At 32.7% G+C, this 25204-nt stretch overlaps 1 protein-coding gene across 2 annotated transcripts; it reads right to left on the bottom strand.

The window, feature by feature from the left end:
* On the bottom strand, positions 1-24970 carry LOC136216769 (vestitone reductase). Of its 2 annotated transcripts, XM_066003329.1 has the most exons (4): positions 24675-24970; positions 21020-21553; positions 740-935; positions 1-499 (listed from the first exon to the last, which is right to left on the bottom strand). In XM_066003329.1, the coding sequence occupies exons 1-4, from the start codon at positions 24793-24795 to the stop codon at positions 349-351; spliced, it is 1002 nt and encodes a 333-aa protein (XP_065859401.1). In that variant the 5' UTR covers positions 24796-24970; the 3' UTR covers positions 1-348. The 2 variants fall into 2 exon arrangements, with proteins under 2 accessions (XP_065859401.1, XP_065859400.1); XM_066003328.1 differs by lacking the exons at positions 1-499; positions 740-935; positions 24675-24970 and adding an exon at positions 7150-11811 and having other exon boundaries at positions 21020-21157.
* Between the last annotated feature and the right edge of the window lie 234 nt (positions 24971-25204).

Below are 25204 nucleotides of genomic sequence, written 5' to 3'. Positions count from 1 at the left end.
ATGTTAACCGAGTTATCTTTATAAATCATGTTGCAAATTGATATGTTTACTTATTTTTTTACTTTATTTTTTTTTTTTACAAAAAAAGTTTATCTCATCAAGGCTACAAAAGGGTTAATAAGGTTTATATATTGTTCCAACTATGGAGACTCTAACAACGATAATGGAAATTGAACTCGGATAGAGTGCCATAGGAATAGTTTCCCTACGGTTAAGTCTATCCACATAGACTCAACTCAACCCAACTTAATTGACATGTGAGCCAACATATATATAACCAAACTCAATACGGTTGTACTCTCTTTTTTCCTTTTGTTTGCCTGTTCACTTTAAAAGATAGAGTATACTCTACAGATAACCCTTCTCCTTACAACATTGAATTGCTCCGTCAAATATTTCATCAATGCCATATTTAAATTGGAAGCCAGAGTCTTTCAACTTCTTGGATGACAATATAGGGGCTTTCCGATGTGATCCGTCAATAAGATCCTGTAACGACCTGCCAATAAAATAAATTATTAACCGTGCTCTTTCCTCCGTCATAATAACTATATATGATCACTCATTAGTTTAGATAAAAGATATGTATACATACTTAAAATCATGTGGATCTCATCTTATCCCCATTCTTGTACGTGTTAGACAAAAAAAAATATAAAAAAAATACAAATATTTTGTTAAGAAAGACATTTCATACTCAAATCTATTTTGAAATTGAAAAAAGAAAAGATGAACTCACTCTATTGTTGGTATGGTGAACTCTGGATATTTTGCAGAAAGAAAATTGGCCAAGTCTGCAATGGAAATAATGTCTGAAGAACAAATATACCTCCCTTTTGTATTAGGATTTTCAAGAAGGAAAATATGTGCCCTTACAAGATCATCAACATGCACCATATTTACATTCAGAAGCATATTATAAAATTCTGGCTTACCTGAGATAATTAATTACAACAAAAGTATTGTCAGAGAGAGAGCATTTAAAATGACAAAGTATCTGCTTGGTTCTTTTTTTACATATAGCTTATTTTTCATTGTTTTACTGTAACAATAGATATAAAGTGTGTGTAAATTATTATAAAATTTGTTCAATTGAGAGGTTGTTTTACATATCATTTACAATATCTGTTATGAAATTAGATTTTCAAAGTTAACTTTCTCCGAAATACTTTTAGTATATATATTATCACTTCACAGATTTTGTGCGGTTTTTGCTACGTTTTTTTGTGCGGTTTCAGGATAAGTTTTTCTAGTGATTTAAAACCTTATTGGGGTTAGAGTTGCGTCAGAAACTTATTTGGGATGTATTTGCGTGTTTGAATGTTAGAAATCCTCTTATTTCAATAATTTTGGTGCGATTTTTGTGCAACCCAATGGCAAAGGTCAGAAAGAAGTAAACGCAAAACAAATGAAAAAAATGTAAAGACAATTGTCTTCATAGTTCTTGCAATCCCTTTGTAGTGTAAGCAAATGTAGAGAAAATTCAGTTGCTTCCACTGTGGAAGGTTTTCATGACTGTGGAATTATCTTCATGCTAAAATAAAAGAGTTTCTAATATTCAAACACGTTTCCCAATAAGTTTCTAATAGGTTTTCAACTTAACTCTAATAATCCTAATAAGGTTTTAAATTACTAGAAAACTGAATCTAAAATAGCAGAAAAAATCATATAAAAACGCAGCAAAAATCGCACAAACAATATATATATATATATATATATATATATATATATATATATATATATATATATATATATATATAGAGTAAGGCTATAGAGAGGGAATATATATGTGGAAGAGTTCTCAATGGTGAGTCTCCATCCATGGAGACTAATATATTTTGATTAAATGACCTACTATAGAAGGTTACCAATAGGGTATCAAGTTACCTAAAGATATATTTCTCTCTCTATAATAAATGATTGTTCATATTTTTCAAAAGTATTCTCTCTCCATAATAAATCCATAAAAATGATTGGTACATAAAATCATATATGAAAATTATTAAGAAAAAAAAAAAGTAAAAAAGTAAATTCGGCCAAAAAAATTTGATGGTGGGTGATATATTTATTTTTTTTGAATAAGACCCAATTTAGCCCCTGTACTATACCTTAGAAATCAATTGACTCTCCAACCTCTTCAAATACTCAATTAGGTCCTCATTATATGCTATAATCAACAATCAGGCCCAGTTGTTAAACTATAGTTAAAAAAAGTTGACGGTAAAATATATATTTTTTTTGGGTTAAGGTGCCAAAATACCCCTAACGTTTTGGATCAGGAGAAATTTTACCCCTAACGTCTAAAATTGTGCAATTATACCCCTAATGTTTGTACCCAAGAGCAATTTTACCCCTAACATTGATAAATTGGATCAATTTCAGACACTATTATAAAATACAGTTATTTTTTTTCTTTATTTTGCACCAATTGCATATCAATTTGTTCTAAAAAATGATATAATGTTTTTTGTAATTTAATAATAAAATTGGAGATTAATATTTATAAATTCGGTGAATTTTTTGAATTTTTTTTGTCTAATTCGTGCAAAAGACAGTATAGTTTTAATATTTTTTCTTATTTTTTTTTCACATTCCAACATATGTTTGTGATTTGTTACTGATAAAATAACGCATGTGTGAAGTATAAATGACAAGATTCACGACCGAGAAGACAGTTTGATGAATTATTTCTCAAATTGACCCAATTTATCAACGTTAGGGGTAAAACTGCTCTTGGCTTCCAACATTAGGGATAAAATTGCACCATTTTAGATGTTAGGGGTAAAATTGCTCCTGACCTAAAACGTTAGGGGTATTTTTACACCTTAACCCATTTTTTTAAATCAATTCATGGCTACTCCTTACTGTCATAATCTTTCTGATATGGTGGCTCTTTTTTTCCACTTCTGATTTTGTATTTTATATGATTCTCATCATTTGTGCTAAAAATCATTAACTAAATTAATATTTTTTATTGGCTAAATAATTTATTAGTCCCCACCTCTTTACGTAACACATTGTTTAGTCCTATTATGCAAAACACATTATAAGGTCCTATCTTTTGTAAATATTAACTCTTTGGTCCATTTTTCTGTTTATTTTTTAGATTTTTAATCGAACATATCTTAACTTTCAAGACGGCTATAGTACAATACAAAATGGCCAAGTTACTGTGTTATTTTCTCTTTGACTGTTTATGTCAAATACAATGGTTAAAAATCTAAAAAAAATAGATAGAAGGACTAAAGGGTTAATATTGATAAAAGATAGGGACCTCATAATATGTTTTTCAAAATAGGAAGACTAAACAGTGTGATAGGTAAAAACTAGGGGACTAATAAATTATTTACCTTTTTTAATGGGATAAGGTACCAAAATAGGCCTAAGGTTTTTGGGGAAGTACCAATTTAGGCTCAACGTTCAAAATAGCACCAATATAGACTTAACGTTTACAACATAATATTAATTTAGGCTTAACGTTTACAATATAGCATCAATTTAGACCTCACGTACAAAATAGCACAAATATAGGCTTAATGTTTACAAAATAATACGAATTTAAGCTTAATATTTTACAAAATATATACAATTTAAACTAAACGTCATAATTAAATTAATCATATTATATTGTTTCTCTATTAACTTTATATGTTGTCTTTTTATTTAGTTCTATATTCTTATTTATTATAATACAATTAATTAGTATTCTTGCCCATTAAAATCTTATATTTGTCTTTTCATAAAGTGTATTGACTCAAAAGCCACTTGCACATTATCAATTATAGACCTTCCAGGGACAAAAGCAGATTGTGTTTCTCCAATAATAGCAGGGAGCACACTTTTTAGCCGGTTAGCTAAGGCCTTTGCAATTATTTTGTACAAAACGTTGCATAAGGAGATAGGGCGAAAATCCTTAAGTAAGGATGGCTTGTCAATTTTCGGAATCAAAACAATTGTGGTATCATTCAAATCCGGAGGGAACTCACCCTGATCCAACCAACGCTTACAAGCTGCTCCTACCTCACTACCAATTGTATCCCAAAATGCTTGATAAAACCCTGGATTAAGCCCATCAGGTCCAGGGGATTTGTTCGGACTCATAGAGAACAAAGCGTTCTTAAAATCAATTACCTCGAACGGGGCCGTGAGCCTCTCATTTGTGAGTGTGTCAATCACAACTTCAATAACGTTGACCGTTTCTGACTCAGTTTGACCATTTGAAGAGTACACTGATTGAAAATACCTCTGTGACATATCCAACATAGCTTCCTGGTTATCAGTCTCCCCACCTGAATCGTCTTTTAGAAATTCAATTTGATTCTGTTGTCGCCTGGCCTTTACACTAGCATGGAAAAACTTAGTATTTCTGTCCCCCTCAGTAAGCCAGAATACCTTAGCCCTCTGCTTCCAGAATCTCTCCTCAGCTTCCAGCACCTCATTAAGTTTTCTCTTCGCAAAGAAAAATTGAGCAATGGAATCCCTGTCTTTCCTACCATGTAATCGCTCCATTTTCCTTTGCCATTTCCAAATTTGGCTTTTAAAACGGACATGTTGCCCTGAAGATTGATATTAGCAAGGCCTATGATAGGGTGGATTGGAACTTCTTGAAACTGGTCATGATTCGCATGGGATTTAGTGACAAATGGGTTGAGTGGATTTTGCTCTGTATCACAACTGTGAATTACAGGGTGGCAGTGAATGGAGAATATTCTGATCCGATTAAGCCGGGGAGGGGATTAAGACAAGGAGACCCACTTTCCCCGTACCTATTTATACTGTGTGCCGAAGTCTTATCTAAACTAATAAGAAGGGCTGAGAGTCAGAATTTGATTTCAGGGTGTAGAATCTGCAGACAAGCACCTGCAGTAACACATTTATTTTTTGCTGATGACAGTTTCTTGTTCTTTGGAGCTTCGTCTAGGGAGGCTAGTGAAGTTATACGGATTTTGACAGAATATGAAGTGGCCTCGGGGCAGGCAGTGAACTTGCAAAAATCTGGGATTTTCTTTAGTTCGAATGTCAATATGGAACTAAAGGAGGAGATAAAGGAAATGTTAAGGGTCCAAACCCCACTTGATACGGGTCGATATTTGGGTTTACCATCACTTATTGGTAGATCAAAGAGGCGTATTTTTGCATTTCTTGTTGACAGGCTGAGGAAAAAGTTTGGAAGTTGGGGCTTCCGGTTCTTATCGCAAGCTGGGAAAGAGGTGTTGCTGAAGTCAGTGGCCCAGGCACTACCTACATTCTGTATGAGTACGTTCCTTATTCCTCTTTCTACCTGTGATGAATTGAAAAAATTAATGAATTCCTTTTGGTGGGGCATGAAACCTAATGGGAAAAGGGGAATCCATTGGTTTGACTGGGCTAAATTATGTAATTCAAAAGATTTGGGAGGGATGAGTTTTAAGAACCTACATGTGTTTAATTTAGCCTTATTAGGGAAACAAGGGTGGAAGTTAATTAATACTCCAAATATTTTAGTGAGTCGAATGTTTAAAGCTAAATATTTTCCAAGGGAGGACTTGTTACTCTCCAAATTAGGCAATAATCCTAGTATGGTTTGGAGAGGTATTTGGAGTGGCCTGAGTATCCTTAAACAAGGAATGAGATGGAGGGTAGGAAATGGTGAAAGTATTAAAGTATGGGATGACCCATGGGTTCCAAATTTAGATGATTTTCATGTCAATTCTTTTGTTCTACCTGGACTATCTGATTTGAGGGTGGCAGACTTGATGGATGAAAGTGGGAGGGGCTGGGATATGAATAAGTTGCATGGGTATTTCAGTGATTCTGAAGTTTCTGCCATTTGTGATATTATATTGCCAATTACCCCCAAGGAAGATGTCAGGATGTGGCACTGGTCCCAGAACGGGTTCTATAATGTTAGATCTGGGTATCTCACAGGAATGAATATGGCGAATAATGAAGTGGGTTATGGGGGATGGAAGAAATTGTGGAATCTGGAAATCCCGCCAAAATTAAAAATGTTTATATGGAGGGTATGCTCTAATTGTTTGCCCACTCGGACTAGGCTAGTCCAACGAAGAGTCCCAGTATCACTTGAGTGCCCGATTTGTGTGGAGGATGACGAGTCTGACCGACATTTATTTACAGTTTGTTCTTTTGCAGGTGATCTATGGCGAGTTGCTGGTTTAAGGGTCCCTCATATTGGAAGTTTGTCGTTCTCACAATGGTTATTACAGGAGCTAGAAACTGCACCATCAGAAAGATTAGTCAGAATCTGTTGCGGTTTAAAAGCGATATGGGAACACCGGAATAGAGTGCTTTGGCGAGAAGAATGGTGGCCAACGGATATCAGCTGGCATACTATACTTGATGACACTAGGGACTGGAAAGCATTCTCGTCTATGTGTAAGCGAACTGGGCCACCTGTAGCTACTTCTGCGTTTTCTGCACCTATAGGAGCTGATTCAGTGATCGCCACACCTTCGACTTGGAGTCCGCCACCGGCTGGTTCAATAAAATGCAACACAGATGGGGCGAGCTTTGCGGAAATCAGAAGCTGTGGATTGGGAGCGGTTGTAAGGGATGAGACGAGCCATTTTTTGTTTGGGAGCAGTTGCTTAATTAAAGCTGTAAAGGAACCAAAGATCATCGAAGCACTTGCGGTCCGTACGAGTTTGAGTTGGCTTGCTAGCCAACATTTCATAAATGTTGTCTTTGAATCGGACGCCAAATTAGTTGTGGATGCGGTTAATTCTGACAAACAAGATAATTCGGAGTTCGGTTTGATTGTTCAAGATTGCAGGGATATCATCAACTCGCATTCTGGTTTTAATTTGTGTTTTATTCATCGTTCAGCGAATAAGGCCGCTCATGTTATGGCTAGGCGGGCTTATTCCAATGCTAACGATAGTCTTTTCAGTGTTTTGCCTATATGGCTAGCAGATGTTATTCGTGAGGACGCTAGTCCTACTATCTAATAAAGCTGCAATTCTATTCAAAAAAAAAAAATCTTATATTTGTTTTTCATAACTGATTCCATGACTACTAAATTTCATTGCTCATGTACACGCAAACTAAAAGTAATTGAATATCCACAATATTTCGAACACTACAAGTGTTCAAGATATTATGGATATTCAATTACTTTTAGTTTGCATATATTACATGAGCCATGGAATTTAGAAGTCATGGAATGGTTGATGAAAAACAAATATAAGTTTTTAATGGGTAAGAAAACTAATTAATTGTATTATAATAAATAAGAAAATAGAAGTAAATAAAAAGATAACATATAAAGTTAATAGGAAAATAATATAATATGGTTAATTTAATTGTGACGTTTAGCTTAAATTGGATATATTTTGTAAACGTTAAGCTTAAATTCGTATTATTTTGTAAACGTTAAGTCTATATTGGTGCTATTTTATACGTGGGGCCTAAATTGATGCTATATTTTAAACGTTAATCCTAAATTGATATTATGTTGTAAACGTTAAGCCTATATCTTAACTAAATCAAAGGTAAAGTTACAGAAGAAGAAATTGAAAGTAAGAATAATAGAAAAATTAAATTAGACTACAACTATTAGGTGCTATTTGTAGGAGAGAGCAATGTGTATTCTTCTCTTCCTCTTCTAGATTTTTAATCTCAACCATATTTATCTTTTGTTGACTTTTATCTTGGATCGTTGATTTAGTCTTATATCCCCCCGCAAGTTGAGAATTATGCACGTCCAGAATCCCAAGTCGGTGAAGAAATGAATGAAAAACAGGACGATGGAGAGGTTTGGTAAAACAATCCGCCAATTGATCAGCAGACGGTACAGGCAGTAGGTGAATAATTCCAGCTTGAACCTTGTGGCGAACAAAATGGCAGTCAATTTCAATATGTTTGGTTCTTTCGTGAAAGACTGGGTTTTTGGCTATATGGATGGCAGATAGATTGTCACAATACAGTAGAGCAGGTTTAGGGTGATATATGTGCAGATCCTTAAGAAGAAATAAAAGCCATTGCAGTTCACAAGCAGTTGAAGCCATTGCCCGGTACTCAGATTCTGATGAAGATCGACTGATTGTGTTTTGCTTCTTCAATTTCCAAGAAATCAAAGAGTTTCCCAGAAAAACAGCAAACCCCGTGACTGATTTCCGTGTGATTTTGCAATTTCCCCAATCACTGTCAGTGAACCCTTTGAGCTGAAGTTGAGAGTTGGACGGATAAAAAACGCCTTGAGCAGGATGAAGCTTAAGGTAGCGAAGTATCTGGTGAGCTTCTCTTAAATGATGTTCCTGTGGCTTGTGCAAAAACTGAGATAGTCTTTGTACTGCAAATGCGATGTCTGGCCTGGAATTCGTCAAGTAAAGTAACTTCCCAACTAGGCGTCTGTATCCTGTAATATCAACTAAACACTCGGATTCGGTTATATCAACATCACACATAGAAATGGGGGTATTACATGGTTTAGCTTCAAGGAAGCCATACTCACTAAGCAGATCAAGAGTGTACTTCCTCTGATATAATAAAATACCTGCAGAAGTTCTGGAAATCTCCAGACCTAACATGAATTTTAAGGTTCCCAAATCCTTAATGCTAAAACAAGCATGAAGGTAGGATTTGACCTGAACAATTGATGACATATTATTGCTAACCAGTATAATATCATCCACGTAAACGGCTAAAGCAATGAATTCATCAACGTTAAACTTAGTAAATAAAGAAGGATCAGAATCAGCTTGTTGAAAACCAAACTTTCTTAGCGAGGCAGTTAGCTTGCTATTCCACTGCCGACTAGCCTGCTTTAAACCGTAAAGGGATTTTTTTAACTTACAAACAGGATTAATTATATCAGTTTCAATTCCTGGTGGAAGTTCCATGTAAATATCTTCCTGTAAGTCACCATGTAAAAAAGCGTTGTTGATGTCGAGCTGTTCTAAAAACCAACCATTTATGGCTGCTAATGCAAGAAGCATCCTAATAGTAGTCATCTTGGTTACAGGGGAAAAGGTTTCTAAAAAATCGACTCCGTTTTGTTGAGTGTAACCTTTTGCAACTAATCTTGCCTTATAACGCTCGACACTACCATCGCCATTACGCTTAATCTTAAAAGTCCACCTAGCTCCTACCTCCTCTTTGTCGTTAGGCAAAGAACAAATTTCCCAAGTCCCATTTCTATCAAGAGCATCAATCTCAGCCTGCATCGCCTCTCTCCATTTAGGATTAGTGCAAGCCTCCTGATAAGACTTGGGCTCAGTTTCGGTTATGATAGAGCAAGAAAATCTTTTCGGGTTTTGGGAAAGCTTATCATAAGTCATAACAGAAGATATAGGGTGACATATATCTTGCTCCATCCCAATAATAGTTTTCGAGTTAGCTAAGGCGCAGTGATAATCTTTCAAATATTGGGGCTGATTACGCATTCTAGATGACTTCCTGATACAAGGTGATGACTCTACAACCATAGACCCATCATTACTCAAATTATCACTACTAATTTCTAAATCAAAACTATCAAGAACATCAGGATTTCCATAAGGAAATACAGTTTCATAAAACCTGACATTCCTAAAGACGCTAATCTTATTAGTGTGAACATCCAACACCCTATACCCTTTTTGTCCCTGCACATAACCAAGAAAAATGCACTTATTTGCTCTAGAATCAAATTTACTCCGATTTTGAAGCAAAGTACCAGTAAAGCACAAGCATCCGAACACTCTTAAATCAGAATAATTAGGAACATGACCGTATAACAGTTCAAACGGAGACTTATTACTTAATAAAGGAGTGGGTGTCCTATTTATTAAGAACACAGCATGACCAACAAAAAAATTCCAATAGCCATTGGGTAAATGACTCTGAAACTTTAAAGCTCTAGCGGTGTTGAGAATATGCTGGTGTTTCCTTTCGACAAGCCCGTTTTGTTGAGGTGTTTCGACACAACTCGTTTGATGACTTATTCCTAATTTATTATAAAAATCAACCATATAAAATTCAGGACCATTATCAGACCTAATGACCTTAATTGTTTTGCCAAATTGAGTCTGAACCATAGCAACGAAATGTTTAATCACATCAGACACCTCAGACTTGAGTTTAACCATAACAGCCCAAGTGAAACGAGTAAAATCATCAACAATGGTGACAAAATATCTATAACCTGCAATGGAAACATGGGTAGGACCCCAAATATCAACATGAACAAGCTCAAACGAAGCAGAACTGGAACTAGTAGAGACGGGAAAAGGTAACCGCTTATGCCTAGCAAAATGACATATATCATAAACGAAATCAGAAGGCACAGAGATATCAGGAAACGATTTATTCAAACACAGAATTCGATCTTTAGGTAGATGTCCTAGCCTAAAATGCCATAATTCGTCTGTATTACAATGAGTAGTAGTATGTAACACATGATTGAAAACAGGCTCAGGGTCAGTTAGGTGATAGAGACCAGCTACCACACTAGCTGAACCAATCTGCCTCCTGCTCTTCAAGTCCTGGATAAGACAATGATGAGCAGAAAAAACTAAGTTATACTGCATAGAGGCAGTAAGTTGTGTGACCGAAATTAGATTTAAGGCAAAATTTGACACATACAGGACATCACACAACACAAACTCATTTGAAAAATGAATATCTCCAATATATTCAGCTCTCAACTTCTGATTATTAGGCAAATTAATATAGCAATTGTGCACAGGCTTATAACTTCTAAAATATGCCAATGAATTAACAATGTGACTGCTAGCCCCAGTGTCTAAAATCCAGGAATTCACATTCAATGTAATGGGTTTAGGCTTACTTGTGGTATAGTTAGCGGTTCCACAAGCATTGGCGAAGTGAACATTGGCCTGCCCACCAGATTTATTCATCTGTATCAGCTGCATCAGTTGCTGCATTTGTGCTGGTGTAAACCCTTCATCAGTATTTGTAGCAGATGCAAGAAGATTGCCCCTGTGATCTGTTGAATCATGAACGACGACATCCTCTTCGCCTTGGTCAAGATTGTCAATGTCAGCAAAATTAACATTGACATTCCTGTCTTTCTTTTTGAATCCTGGGGGATAGCCATGCTTCTTGTAGCAAGTATCTACAGTGTGGCCTCCAACATATCCGCAATGAGTACATACAGTGTTGCTCTTTGATTGATTGTTAAAAGATCTTCTTGGCTGTTTCTTGGATTGAAAAGTTCCCTTCTGTGCAAAAGCAACCAATTCTTGCTAAGATGTTGTTACAGGTAAGGCAATTTGCCTTTCATATTGTAACACCATTGCGAAGACCTTGTTGGCAGCAGGGAGAGGATCCATAACCATGATATGAGTTTTAATAGTGGAGAAGGATTTAATTATATTAAGAGCGTTGCAAACACACCCGTCACATACGCACGAGGGATAGGCCCTTAAATCCCTGTATTCTTCCCATAGATTACACAAGAAAGTGTAATAATCAGTGATACTTTTATCCCCCTGCTCAACATTATAAATCTCACCCTGCAAATCAGCAATTCTAAAAACATCGCCTTGAGAAAATTTCTCCTTGAGGGAGTCCCAAACGACCTTGGCTGATTCTTGACCTAAAATCCCCTGGGCAATCGCAGGTGAGACAGAGTGAACAAACCAGGAAAGAATGAGATGATTACATCTTCTCCACGCCGGAAAATTAGAATCGGTAGACTCAGGCCTGGTAATAGTTCCGTCAATGAAATCCACCTTATTTTTAGACATTAACGCCATTCTCATGCTCCTGGACCAAGAATGGTAATTCTTTGCAGTTAACACCGGAGAAACGAGAGCTAATGCCGGATTCTCACTGGGGTGAACATAAAACGGACTGGTTTCATCAACCCTGCGAGCCATGGAACTCAAACAATGAAATTGATTTGATTCAGGAAGATAAGAAATGCGGAAGCTATTCAATCGATCGAAGTCGATCGAGAAGAAAAAAGAATGAAAGAGGAGATCAAGAATGATCGCAAACGAGAAAGGAATCGATAACGATTCAAGATTGCTCTGATATCATCTTAACTAAATCAAAGGTAAAGTTACAGAAGAAGAAATTGAAAGTAAGAATAATAGAAAAATTAAATTAGACTACAACTATTAGGTGCTATTTATAGGAGAGAGCAATGTGTATTCTTCTCTTCCTCTTCTAGATTTTTAATCTCAACCATATTTATCTTTTGTTGACTTTTATCTTGGATCGTTGATTTAGTCTTACACTATATTCGTGCTGTTTTGAACGTTGAACCTAAATTGGTACTTCCCCAAAAACCTTAGACCTATTTTGGTACCTTATCCCTTTTTTTAATTGATCTCAGCTAGATGATTGGATCCTTTACAACTTATACAATTAGAAGGGTTCAATTGAGAAGCAAGGAAACATCAAACTATTACGGAACCTCAAATCGGAGTGACTAGGGGTGCAAACGAGGATGCTTAATTCACAAACTGTTCGAGTTCGGCTCGGTCAAAGCTTGGTCAAAGTCTGGATCGATTAGGCTCGGCTCGAGTATAAATGAGCCGAGTCTGAATTTTTTTGGATTCGACTCGAAAGCTCGTGAGCAGGCTCGTGAGTTTTTTTTTATAAATTATATATAATCCAATTGTGGCATGTCATGCTTCTCTTTTCCATATTAAAATAAAACATTAAATATTATAATCCAATATAATTCAAAATGTTAGAGAATAATAAAAAGTTAGAGAAGTAAAAAATAGATAAAAAAAAATATTTGAAGAGATTGTTATTTATGTATATAAGTTGCATAAATGAATACAAAATCAGTATGTAATAATATTTATAAAAAAACAGTATAAAATAAAATTTTGATTTTGGAAAATGAATTCAGATAACATAAAATTTTAAAAAGAGAAAAGGCAAAAAAAAATGGATAAATAAATAATAAAATAATAAAATGGGCAAAGTTGGGACATTTGACTGACAAGGAAGACATATAGAGCGGTGAGAACTGCTTGTTGTGTTATTTTATGTGAATGATTTTCTTTTAATCAAACCGGGCGGTTATCGGCTGGATCGTTGGTTTTCGGTCTGATTCCGGTTTTGTCCAGTTTGTTGTATTTGTGACAAAACAGTTCAATTTGGATTGGGTGTGCGATCGGTTTTTGGTTCAATCGGTCGAATTGGTTGGTGTGATCCGAGTTCTATAACATTGGTTTTTAGTATTTAATTTTTTGGAGTTTAAATTTGGTATTCTTTTATTAGAAGGCCGATTTTTAATAATAAAATGTTAATTAGGCATAATTAAGTATAGTCAAAACTATTTTAAAAAAATCAAAACGACCCATTCGATGAGCTTTGAGCTCGAGCTAAACATATATCGAGCTCGAGCCGAGCTCTAAAATTCCAGGCTCATGAGCTTCGAGCTCGAGCCGAGCTCGGTCTCCACACTTATCGAGCCGAGCTGAGTCGAGTCGAGCCTGCCCCTGTTTGGTCTCGGTTCGACTCGTGTGCACCCCTAGGAGTGACAAAAACAATGGACGATAAAAAGGCATCATTTATTCCGACATCAAGAACAGAGGTTCCTAATTATTTTTACAGGAATTTTTTTTTAGGATTGATGATATGAGAGACATTTGCAACACGTGTAAATTTGACGGGATTAATCTGCCATTTAGCTATTTTGGTTAATATGTGTTTAATTGGTGGCTTTAATAAAGAATAGGGAGTGATTTGCTGATTTTAGGAGTATAGGGACCTAATTGATTTTGGATATATAGTGTAAGGGCTAGTTTGGACTTTATGCTTTTTTTTTAAAAAAAAGTGAATGATTTTAAAAAAAAAACTATTAAGTAATGGGTTTACACAAAAGGAATGTTATTATCAAATTAAATCATGTCACTCCATATTTCTTACCTATAAATTTTCTCCATTGTAAATTGTGATGTGTCCTAACACATTTTTCAACTCATACTGCACCAATTTTAAACAGAAAAACAAATTAATTAATTTGATGAAATATTAAATTCTTTCAAAAAAAATGTTAGTGAATAATATAGTTAATACATGAAATATCTAAAAACATTGTGCATAGGAAACTCTATAAAAACAATTAAGATGTTCACATTATTAGTGATCTCCATCTATTTACCTCTATAGATAGGAATGATAAATGTTTAATGAAATATGAACAAACATTATAATAACTAAAAAAATAAAGATTATAATACATATAAAATTTATTTTATTAAATACCCCTAAAGTTTATGGCTAAGAGCAATTTTTTCTATAACGTCTAAAATAGTGTAATTTTGCCCCTAACTTTGGCAGTGAAGAGTAATTTTACCCCTAACCTTGACAAATTTTTAAATTGAGCTTACAATCCTAAAGATTTATAAATAGAGCTTATATTTATTACGTTACGTTACTTTAGGGATTCTAAGCTAAATGATTTTTTTGTAAATAAATGAAATCTTAAAGAAATAAAAAAACTCTAAGGATTTATAAATTGAGCTTACAATCCTAAGCATTTATAAATTGAGCTTACAATCCTAAGCATTTATAAATTGAGCTTACATTAAGTTACTTTACAACTTAGTTATGTTACGTTAAGTTCCGCTAAGTTGTATTATGTTAAGTTTGTTTAAGTTACATTATGTTACATTACGTTGTGTTAAGTTACGTTACGATAAGTTACACTAATTTAGGTTACGTTATGTTAAGTTGCGCTAATTTACGTTACGTTGTGTTACGTTACGTTACATTACGTTACGTTATGTTACGTTACACTAAGTTAAAAGCTTAAAGAAATAAAAAAAAAAACTAAGGATTTATAAATTGAGCTTACAATCTTAAGGATTTTCAGTTCAGTGTTCAGTAATATTTTAGTTAAGTAATGTTTCAGTTTAGTGATGTTTCAGTTCAGTAATATTTCAGTTCAGTGATGTTTTAGTTCAGTGATGTTTCAGTTCAGTGATGTTTCAGTTGAGTAATATTTCAGTTTAGTATTATTTCAGTTCAGTAATGTTTCAGTAGAGTAATGTTTTAGTTCAGTGATGTTTCAGTTTAGTGATGTTTCAGTTCAGTGTTGTTTCAGTTCGGTAATGTTTAAGTTTAGTAATGTTTCGGTTTCGTAATGTTTAGGTTCAGTAATATTTCAGTTCGGTGATGTTTCAGTTCAGTGATATTTCAGTTCAGTGATGTTTCAGTTCAGTGATATTTCAGTTCAGTGATGTTTCAGTTCAGTGATGTTTTAGTTCAACAATATTTCAGTTCAATAATGTTTCAGTTCAGTAATATTTCAGTTAAGTGATGCTTCAGTTCAGTGATGTTTCAGTTTAGTGATATTACAGTTTAGTAATATTTCAGTTCAGTGATGTTTCAGTTCAGTGATGTTTCAGTTTAGTAATGTTTCAGTTCAGTGATGTTTCAGTTCAGTAATATTTCAGTTCAGTAATATTTCAGTTTAGTAATGTTTCAGTTTAGTGATGTTTCAGTTCAATAATATTTTAGTTCAGTGATGTTTTAGTTCAGTAATATATCAGTTTAGTGATGTTTCAGTTTAGTGATGTTTCAATTCGATAATATTTTAGTTCAATGATGTTTGAGTTCAGTAATATTTTAGTTTAGTGATGTTTCAGTTTAGTAATGTTTCAGTTGAGTAATGTTTTAGTTTAGTATTGTTTCAGTTCAGTAATGTTTCAGTTGAGTAATGTTTCAGTTCAGTGATGTTTCAGTTTAGTGATTCTTCAGTATAGTGCTGTTTGATGTTTCCATTCGGTAATGTTTCAGTTTAGTAATGTTTCAGTTTAATAATGTTTCAGTTCAGTGATGTTTTAGTTAAGTGGTGTTTCAGTTCAGTGATATTTCAGTTTAGTAATGTTTCCGTTTATTAATATTTCAGTTTAGTGATGTTTCAGTTCAGTAATGTTTCAGTTCAGTAATATTTCGGTCTATTAATATTTCAGTTCAGTGATGTTTCAGTTCAGTGATGTTTGAGTTTAGTGATTTTTCAGTTTAGTAATGTTTCATCTCACTAATGTTTGAGTTCAGTGATGTTTCAGTTCAGTAATATTTCAGTTCAGTGATGTTTCAGTTCAGTGATGTTTCAGTTCACTGATGTTTCAGTTCAGTGATATTTCAGTTCAGTAATGTTTCAGTTCATTAATATTTCAGTTCAGTGATATTTCAGTTAAGTGATGTTTGAGTTCGGTAATGCTTCAGTTTAGTGATGTTTCAGTTCGGTAATGTTTCAGTTCAGTAATATTTCTGTTTAGTAATGTTTCAGTTCAGTGATGTTTCAGTTTAGTAATATTTCAGTTTAGTGATGTTTCAATTCAGTGATGTTTCAGTTCAGTGATGTTTCAGTTCAGTTATGTTTCAGTTCAGTAATATCTCAGTTCAGTGATATTTCAGTTTAATGATGTTTCAGTTTAATAATATTCTAGTTCAATGATGTTTCAGTTCAGTAATATTTTAGTTCAGTGATTTTTCAATTCAGTAATGTTTCAGTTGAGTAATGTTTCAGTTTAGTATTGTTTCAGTTCAGTAATGTTTCAGTTGAATAATGTTTCAGTTCAGTGATGCTTCAGTTTAGTTATGTTTGATGTTTCCATTCGGTAATGTTTCAGTTTAGTAATGTTTCGGTTTAATAATGTTTCAGTTCAGTGATGTTTCAGTTCAGTGATATTTCAGTTTAGTAATGTTTCAGTTTATTGCTATTTCAGTTTAGTGATGTTTCAGTTCAGTAATATTTCGGTTTAGTAATGCTTCAGTTTAGTGATGTTTCAGTTTAGTGATGTCTAAGTTTAGTAATATTTCAGTTCATTAATGTTTGAGTTCAGTGATGTTTGAGTTCAGTAATGTTTCAGTTCAGTGATGTTTCAGTTCAGTAAAATTTGATTAAGTTACATTATGTTACGTTACGTGGTGTTAAGTTACATTATGATAAGTTACACTAATTTAGGTTACTTTATGTTAAGTTGCACTAATTTACGTTACGTTATGTTAAGTTGCACTAAGGCTCTGTTCTTTATCGCTGAAAAAAAATTGAACTGAACTGAACTGAACTGAATTGAACTGAACTGAACTGAATTGAATTGAACTGAACTGAACTGGACTGAATACTGCTGAATACTGAACTGAATTTAACTGAATACTACTGAATACTGAACTTAACTGAATGCTACTAAACTTAACTGAATGCTACCCAACTTAACCGAACTTAACAATAATGATGATATTAGACTTTAAAATAATTTTCATGATAATATTGGACATTAATGAACTTATAATAATAATAATGGTTCTAATAAATTTAATAATATCAATAATAAATAAATATATTATTAAAGATAAAACTAAATTGAATATCAAATAAAAGCCCGAGATGATAAAATCTTGGCTCGATAAAAGCCTAAGAAATTAAATAAAAATAAGTCTAATTTAAGTTAAAAATACAAATTACATACAAACACAAATTTATATATAATTTAAAGCCTATGAAATTAAATACAAATCTTCATATGAATACAAACTCTTAACTTTTTATTTTAATTAAGGGTTAAAGTGCAAAAATAACGTTTTGGGTCAGAAGTAATTTTACCTCTAAAGTCTAAAATGGTGGAATTTTATCCTTAACATTGATAAATTTGATAAATTTGAGAAATAATTCATAATATGGATGCAATTCCTAATTTTTAAATACGGATGCATACTTTAGTTTTATTTTTTTTATTAAACCATATATACTTTAATAAACTATCATTTCTTGACTTTTATCTAATTTATAGATAATGATAAACTATAAATAATAATAATAATAATAAATAATGATAAATTATAGATAAATAATAATAATAATAATAAATTATATATAAATAATTATAATATAATAAATAATGATAAATTACTGAATACTGAAACTGGATGCTGAAACTGGATGCTGAAACTGAATGCTGAACTGAACTGAACTGAATTGAATTGAATTGAACTGAACTGAATTGAACTGAACTGAACTGAACTGAACTGATTGTTACTGAAATTAAGTGATAAAGAACAGGGCCTAATTTACGTTACGTTACGTTATGTTACGTTATACTAAGTTGAAAGCTTGAATAAATAAAAAACCCTAAGGATTTACAAATTGAGCTTACAATCTTAACTATTTTCAGTTTAGTGATGTTTCGGTTTAGTAATATTTCAATTTAGTAATATTTCAGTTCAGTGATGTTTCAGTTTAGTGATATTTCAGTTTAATAATGTTTCAGTTCAGTGATGTTTCAGTTTAGTAATTTTTCAGTTCAGTGATGTTCGAGTTCAGTAATATTTCAATTCAGTAATATTTTAGTTTAATAATATTTCAGTTCAGTGATGTTTCAGTTTAGTGATGTTTCAGTTCAATAATATTTCAGTTCAGTGATGTTTCAGTTTAGTGATGTTTCAGTTCAATAATATTTTAGTTCAATGATGTTTCAGTTCAGTTCAGTTACGTTACATTACGTTATGTTGGGGGATTGTAAGCTCAATGACTGTTTATAAATAAATGAAAGCTTAAAGAAATAAAAAAAAAAAACTAAGGATTTTAAATTGAGCTTACAATCCTAAGAATTTATAGATTAAGCTTATAATTATTATGTTATGTTACGTTATATTACATCACGTTAAGTTACGTAACATATATTAGGTAAAGTTACGTTACGTTAGAGATTGTATGCTCAATGACTATTTATAAATAAATGAGAGATTAAAGAAATAAAAAACCTAAGGATTTTTAAATTGACCTTACAATCCGAAGGATTTATAGATTAAGCTTATAATCCTGCGGATTTATAAACTGAGCTTATATTTATTATGTCACATTATGTTATGTTATGTCACGTTAAGTTACATAATGCTAAGTTACGGCAGGTTACATTATGTCACGTTACATTATGTTAATTTACGTTACCTTACGTCACGTTACGTCACGTTATGTTAGGTTACGTTACATCACATTACATAATGTTATGTTATATTACGTTACGTTATATCACGTTATATCATATTACGTCACGTTACCTCACGTCACGTCACGTCACATTATAGTATGTTACTTTACGTCGCGTTATGTTTAGTTACGTTACACTAAGTTATGTTATCTTAGGCTGGAGATTGTAATCTCAATGACTGTTTATAAACGTTTCGATGCAATTTTGCCCCTAACCTTGGCAGTGAAGAGTAATTCCACCCCTAATATTGACAAATTATGTCAACTTTGAGAAATAATTCATCAAATTGTCTTCTCAGTCATTATTCTTGTCATCTACACTTTACATGTGCGTTATTTTAATATGACATCTAAATGGATGACATTAAACATTTATTATTGTCATTAATGTGGCATCAAAATATATGAATTCTAGATATTGTAACCTTAATGATTGTTTAGAAATAAAGGAATGCTTAAAGAAATAAAAAAACCTAAGGATTTACAAATTGAACTTACAATCCTAAGAATTTATAAATTGAGCTTATAATTTTAAGGATTTATAAATTAAGTTTATAGTTATTATGCTACGTTACGTGAGCGATTGTAAACTCAATGATTGTTTATAAATAAAAGAAAGCTTAAATAAATAAATAAAATTCTAAGGATTTACAATTTGAACTTACAATCTTAAAGATTTAGAAATTGAGCTTACAATGTTAAAGATTTATAAATTGAGCTTATATTTATTAACATCACGTAAAGTTATGTAACATTAAGTTACGTTACATTATGTTACATTAAGTTACGTTACATTATGTTACATTACGTCACGTTATGTCAAATTAAGTTACGTTATGTGATAACGTCACACTCAATTACATTACGTTATATTAGGAATGGCAAGCTCAATGATTGTTTACGTTATGTAAATCAATTCTTTTTGTGTTATATTGAAAAAATAAAATTTTGTAAATCAATTCTTTTTGTGTGATATTGAAAAAATAAAATATAAAAGTCATATTAAATGGCCAGAAAATTATGTATTGAATATGTTAATTTTTATTTTTATATTCTAAACAAGCATCAATGATATTTAAAAAAAATACAAACACATAAATAAGAATTAAAGACACATGTAATTTTAGTTTTTGATTAAAAATTACAAATACACAGACACAAAAGCTAGTGATAGGTTATGTTGAATTATAAATTTTTTAGACTAAATACCATTTCAATAGGATGAAGTTGAACATCACCACTTTTCGTTTATCAAAAAAACAATCATCACCACTTTCACTTTACTTTGATACACACTACAGGTGTCTTTCTTTGTTTTTGAGGCAGTAATTAACACATTTTTGTAATCTCTCGCTGATTCAATGCAATTAAAGAAGAGAGAAGGACTCTTCTTTGGAAGTTGAAGAATATTTAATTTTCCTTTTTAATTATTTAATTGTCATGTCATCAGGTAGCCATTTTATAATATTAAATAATAAATTTAAATTTAGATCATTAGATCTTAATCTAATGGATATTAAACACTTACCATGTATGGAGATAATTTAGTACTCACCATTGAAACCAACCCCATATATATATATATATATATAGTAATGGTATTTCAGGAAAGTTTATTATATATGAAAGTGTCTAGTTTGGTATGGGGTGCTGTAATACGTTTAAATTTGTAAACGAGCCTCTCAACTAGATCAATTTTGTAATTTACTCTATAAAGTTTTCAGTTAAGATTTAAAAATAGGGATAAGGTATCAAAATAGGTCTATGGTTTTTGAGGAAGTATCAATCTAGGCTCCACATACAAAATAGCACTAATACAGACTTAACGTTTAAAAAATGGTACCAATTTATACCTTGACGACGGAATGTGATCCGTTAAGTTCTGATTAACGTAGTAATACAAATGACGTGTCGCATTCCGTTATCAAGATCTAAATTGGTACCGTTTTTAAACGTTAAATCTATATTGGTACTATTTTACACTTAAGCCTAATTTGATACTTTTCAGAAAAATTATTGATAGCTATATATATCGAAACAAAAATCAGTTAATATCTATTAGCTAGGAAGTATTAACAACCACTAAATCAAACATGTGAAAAGAATACTGACCAAGAATCATGGACAATGCAACCTCCAAAGATGCAGGAAGATTAGGACAAATGAAGGGACCAACAACATAAGAAGGAATCACAGTGACCAGATCCAATCCATTTCGTTCAGAAAACTCAAGAGCTGTCTTCTCAGTCAATGTCTTAGACACCCAATAAGAACTCGCAAATGATTTAAGTTTCTTAATGTAATCAACATCACTCCAGAAACTCTCATCCATAACCATAACATCTCCACTTTTCTCACTGAAATCTATAGCTGCAGTGCTCGAAGTGTAAACCACGCGCTTCACCGTCTTCGATTCCAAGCACAATTTTAAGATTCCTATGGTTCCATCAATTGTTTTTTTTATTACAACTTCGTCTGGTTCGTTCTCGAAATGGGCAGGAGTAGGAGTTGCGACATGGAAGACACCGACACATCCTTTAATGGGAGCTTCGAAAGTGTTGGGATCGTTTAGATCTGAATGGAAGATTTTGAGCTTTTTGGATGCTTCTGGTAGACTTGTTAGGAAGCTCATGTCTCTCTTTTTCTCTAATCATATATCAAAACTATAAATAATTAATTAGTTGGGTGATAAGTTGGAAGTCGGGACCATATTTTATGGATCCCATTAGCAAAATAAAAATTTGAATCCATTTTAAAACTAAAATATTATATTATTTAGTCTCAAGACGCAAAAGCTATAGTTTCTAGAATGCAAGCAAGGTAGCTTGCTTACTCTTCTAGTAGTGTTCATTAGCGATTTTAAGTTTGAATTGACATTATATTTATAACAAAAAAAAATATTACATATATAGTAAAAATAAAAAAAAAATTGGATCTTTTATGACCTTAGGCCGCCACACTCCTTATCTATGTCCAGTTGATAGATAATCAATAATCTTACTAGTATTGTCACTTTTTTTTTAAAGATTTTATTATAAGCACCCAATCTTTGTAAGGATTCCTAACATAAAACACGACAACTGCTGTTTTTTCTTTTGTTATTGTTGGTCTAAAATAGAATAAATTTTATTTTCATGTATATAGAAAACTTATGTTTAATTTTAGGGTATAGTTTCTATTTTTCTAAATAATAATAATAATAATAAAAATATAAGATGAATGGAAAATAAAAATAAATATATATGTAAACTAACCTCCAGCTCGGCGAGCTAGAGGTCACTCATCGTCCGTAGCCCGTTTCGGTCCACCCGACTTCTCCAAATGCACCCAAACACAACCACGAGCCAACTTACGAAGCCTGGCCCATCCCACACCTAGGCCCAAGCCTTAAAAGTCTCTCTAACCACAAGGTAGTAGGGTGATGTGGCAAGGAAGTTGGAGGAAGTTAGTGGTGGTTTGTGGAAGTTGGTGAGGTGGCAAGTTAGTGGTCAAAATTAGAGAGAAAAATAAGGGTTAGTTGATGATTAATTACTCAAAATGTCATCTCCAAATGCTATAAATAGACCCTCCATTCTTCATAATTAATCACTCACTCAACACAACAAAAAACCCTTCCTAAGGTCTCTTCCAATGCTCTCTATTCTTAGTTCTTAGTTTTTGAGTTCTTCCTTTTTGTTCTTCATTTTTCTTAGCTTTAATTCCTTCTTTTAGATTGCCCTTTAGTTTTAATTCAAGTTCCAATAGCCTTTTTTCAAGTTTTTTCAATCCAATTTAGCCTTCCTAAGCCCTTAGATTGTTCAATCCCTAGTTAGAATTCTATTTCTGAATTAATTTTCCAGATTCGTGCAATTACTTTCGAAGCCCGATTACGTCCATATAGATTTATTTTTTTACTTTCAACCCCTTCAACAAAGTTGTTCCCGACGTCCTAAAGTTCAATCTAGTGTATTTATTTTCCAAATTCTGTGCTCAGAAACTATAGTTACAAGCCAATCTTTACAGCCCAAATTCTTTTAGCTAGTCTGTTCCCAGAATTTCCCAGATTGCCCATTTGTTTTCAAAACTCAATTTCGTCTATTTAGAGTCTGTTTTAGCCTTAGATCCCTTATAGAAGTTTGTTCCTGACCTCCCGAAGTTAAATTTGGCCTGTTTACTCATCCAATTCCGGGTTCTTAAGCACTCAATTGAGCCCACTGAAGTCAAGGGTTAAATCTGCCTCATTTGCCTACCACACGTTTTGATATTGCCAAGATCGTATTCCATACGGGTCCAACCGACCGTGGTGAGGATTTCAAGCCAACATCAAAGTTCAACGTCCAGCCGAGATAACTATTGTGGCTCCGAGTTTGTCGTTGAATTTCAATTTTATTTTAATCGCATTTCAATTCCTTGTATTGATTTGTTTTTTTCAATTCAATTGATTGTCTATATGTTTAGTATAGAAATTTTTCAATTGTATTTCATTTTTAATTTCATGCTTTTCGAATATATGTACTCAAACCTTGAGCAAATCAATAAAATACCAATTTTTTCACCAAATCTCATGTCAATTTCACACTTTTAATTTCTTTATTTTACCCGTCTTCAGTTTATACGCTTAGCTTAAATAAAAATAATTAATCTAGCAAAGTTTTTATAACGGCGCTAGAGAATTAAGAGGGACTTTTTCAATCCTTGCGTCCCTCGCCAATCACTTCGATTAGAATTCATGTTTTCGGCGCACAATTTCACAAACTTAACCGTCTTTCATAATTGAGAAATAATTTCTCTGGCACGCCCGCACCCTAACCACACGTGACAAGGTTGAAATTAGCATATTTCAAAAATATCGCTAACAGTTATAAAAACAACACATGTTGTGTTTTGTATTAGGATCCTCTAGAGAGTGGAAATTTTTTAGGGTACTCCTGGAGTGTTGGACCCTCTTTCCACCAATCATGTCCATATAATGATATTTAAAACGATTTTAATTAGATGTGAGTATTACTCTTGGTGTACTGTAAAATTATACGAGTGGGTGTTTGATTGAGTGTTGGATGATGTGATAATGATTTTAGTAATTTTCAAAGAGTGTCATCTATTTAAATGATGTTGAGTTCTTGAAATTTTCAAACAATGTTCTTAGGTTGCTTAATTTTTTTTAATACAAAAAACGAATTAGTTTTTTTTTTTGGTAACTCAAAAAACGATTTAGTTGCCTATTGTTGGTTCATTATTGTGATAATATTTATAATTAAAATAAATTATATATCAAATAATGATTTGTAAGACCATACTGTCAATTTTTAAATTACTATTAGAGTTTTTTTTTTTATAAAAGTGGTCAAACGACGATGTAGATTAATAAAGGAATAAAATATAAGATCAAAAAAATAAAGAAATAAAATATTATATTTTAACATGATGGATTAAGAGACGTGTGTTTACCTATTTTGTTTGCCTTTCAGTTTAAAAAGCAGAGTTTTAGGTATTTGGTTTGACACCTCCTATTTGCATTTTATGCTGAAAAGTAGTTTTTTTATAAAAGCAGATAATCTCTACTGTTTTTTTTTTTAAAAATAGCATTTTCCAAATGCAAAGAGGTAGTCAAAGGGACCCTAAGTTTTGACAATTTTTATAGCACCCCTATCAAGCCCAAGTTCACTGAAATACCTTAATTAAAACCATATTTCAAAGAAGAAAAATAAGAATTGAGGCAAATAAACCCAGAATTTCACTCAAGTACCTTAAATAAAACCATATTAAGAAAAATTGAAGACGTGTTTACCTGGATCTGATCTGACGGTGGCGTGAACAGAGTAACCACGGCGAAGAAGGGTCATGATCAACCATGATGCGACATACCCAGTAGCTCCTGTAACACATACCCTACCTTTCTCTTCTTCCATCTCTCCCTCTAACTCTTTTATTTTCTTATCTCTTCTCTTTTTAGTAATACTGTGATGAGTTCAGAATAAAGGTTCTCTATTTATTCTTTTCATTTCTAAATGGGCGGTCTACCTTTACCTTTGACATTTCTTCACTCATATTTTTGTATAAATACTTGTCAAACAAGGAAACTTTTAGGTAACTCGATCATACGGCACGAAATCGACATGTAATTTTAGGATTTGTTTGTTTTATCTACTGTTTGCTTTCAAAAAAGCAAGATTCCTTGCTTTTGTAAAAGATTACTTTTCAGGTGTAAAAGGTAAACATTAGCTTCCTAACCAAACATCTAAAACATCTAAAACTATCCATTTTAAAGTGAAAATGCAAATAGAAAACAAAAAGTAGCAACTAAACATCCCCTTAGGG

This window comes from Euphorbia lathyris, chromosome 2 (assembly GCF_963576675.1).
Source record: "Euphorbia lathyris chromosome 2, ddEupLath1.1, whole genome shotgun sequence".
NCBI classification, from domain to species: Eukaryota; Viridiplantae; Streptophyta; class Magnoliopsida; order Malpighiales; family Euphorbiaceae; genus Euphorbia; species Euphorbia lathyris.
This window is presented reverse-complemented; position numbering and strand designations above follow the sequence as displayed.

Coding starts and splice junctions, on each gene's coding strand:
- LOC136216769 (XM_066003328.1), bottom strand. CDS start 10,865: ATGCAGCAACTGATGCAGCTGATACAGATGAATAAATCTGGTGGGCAG.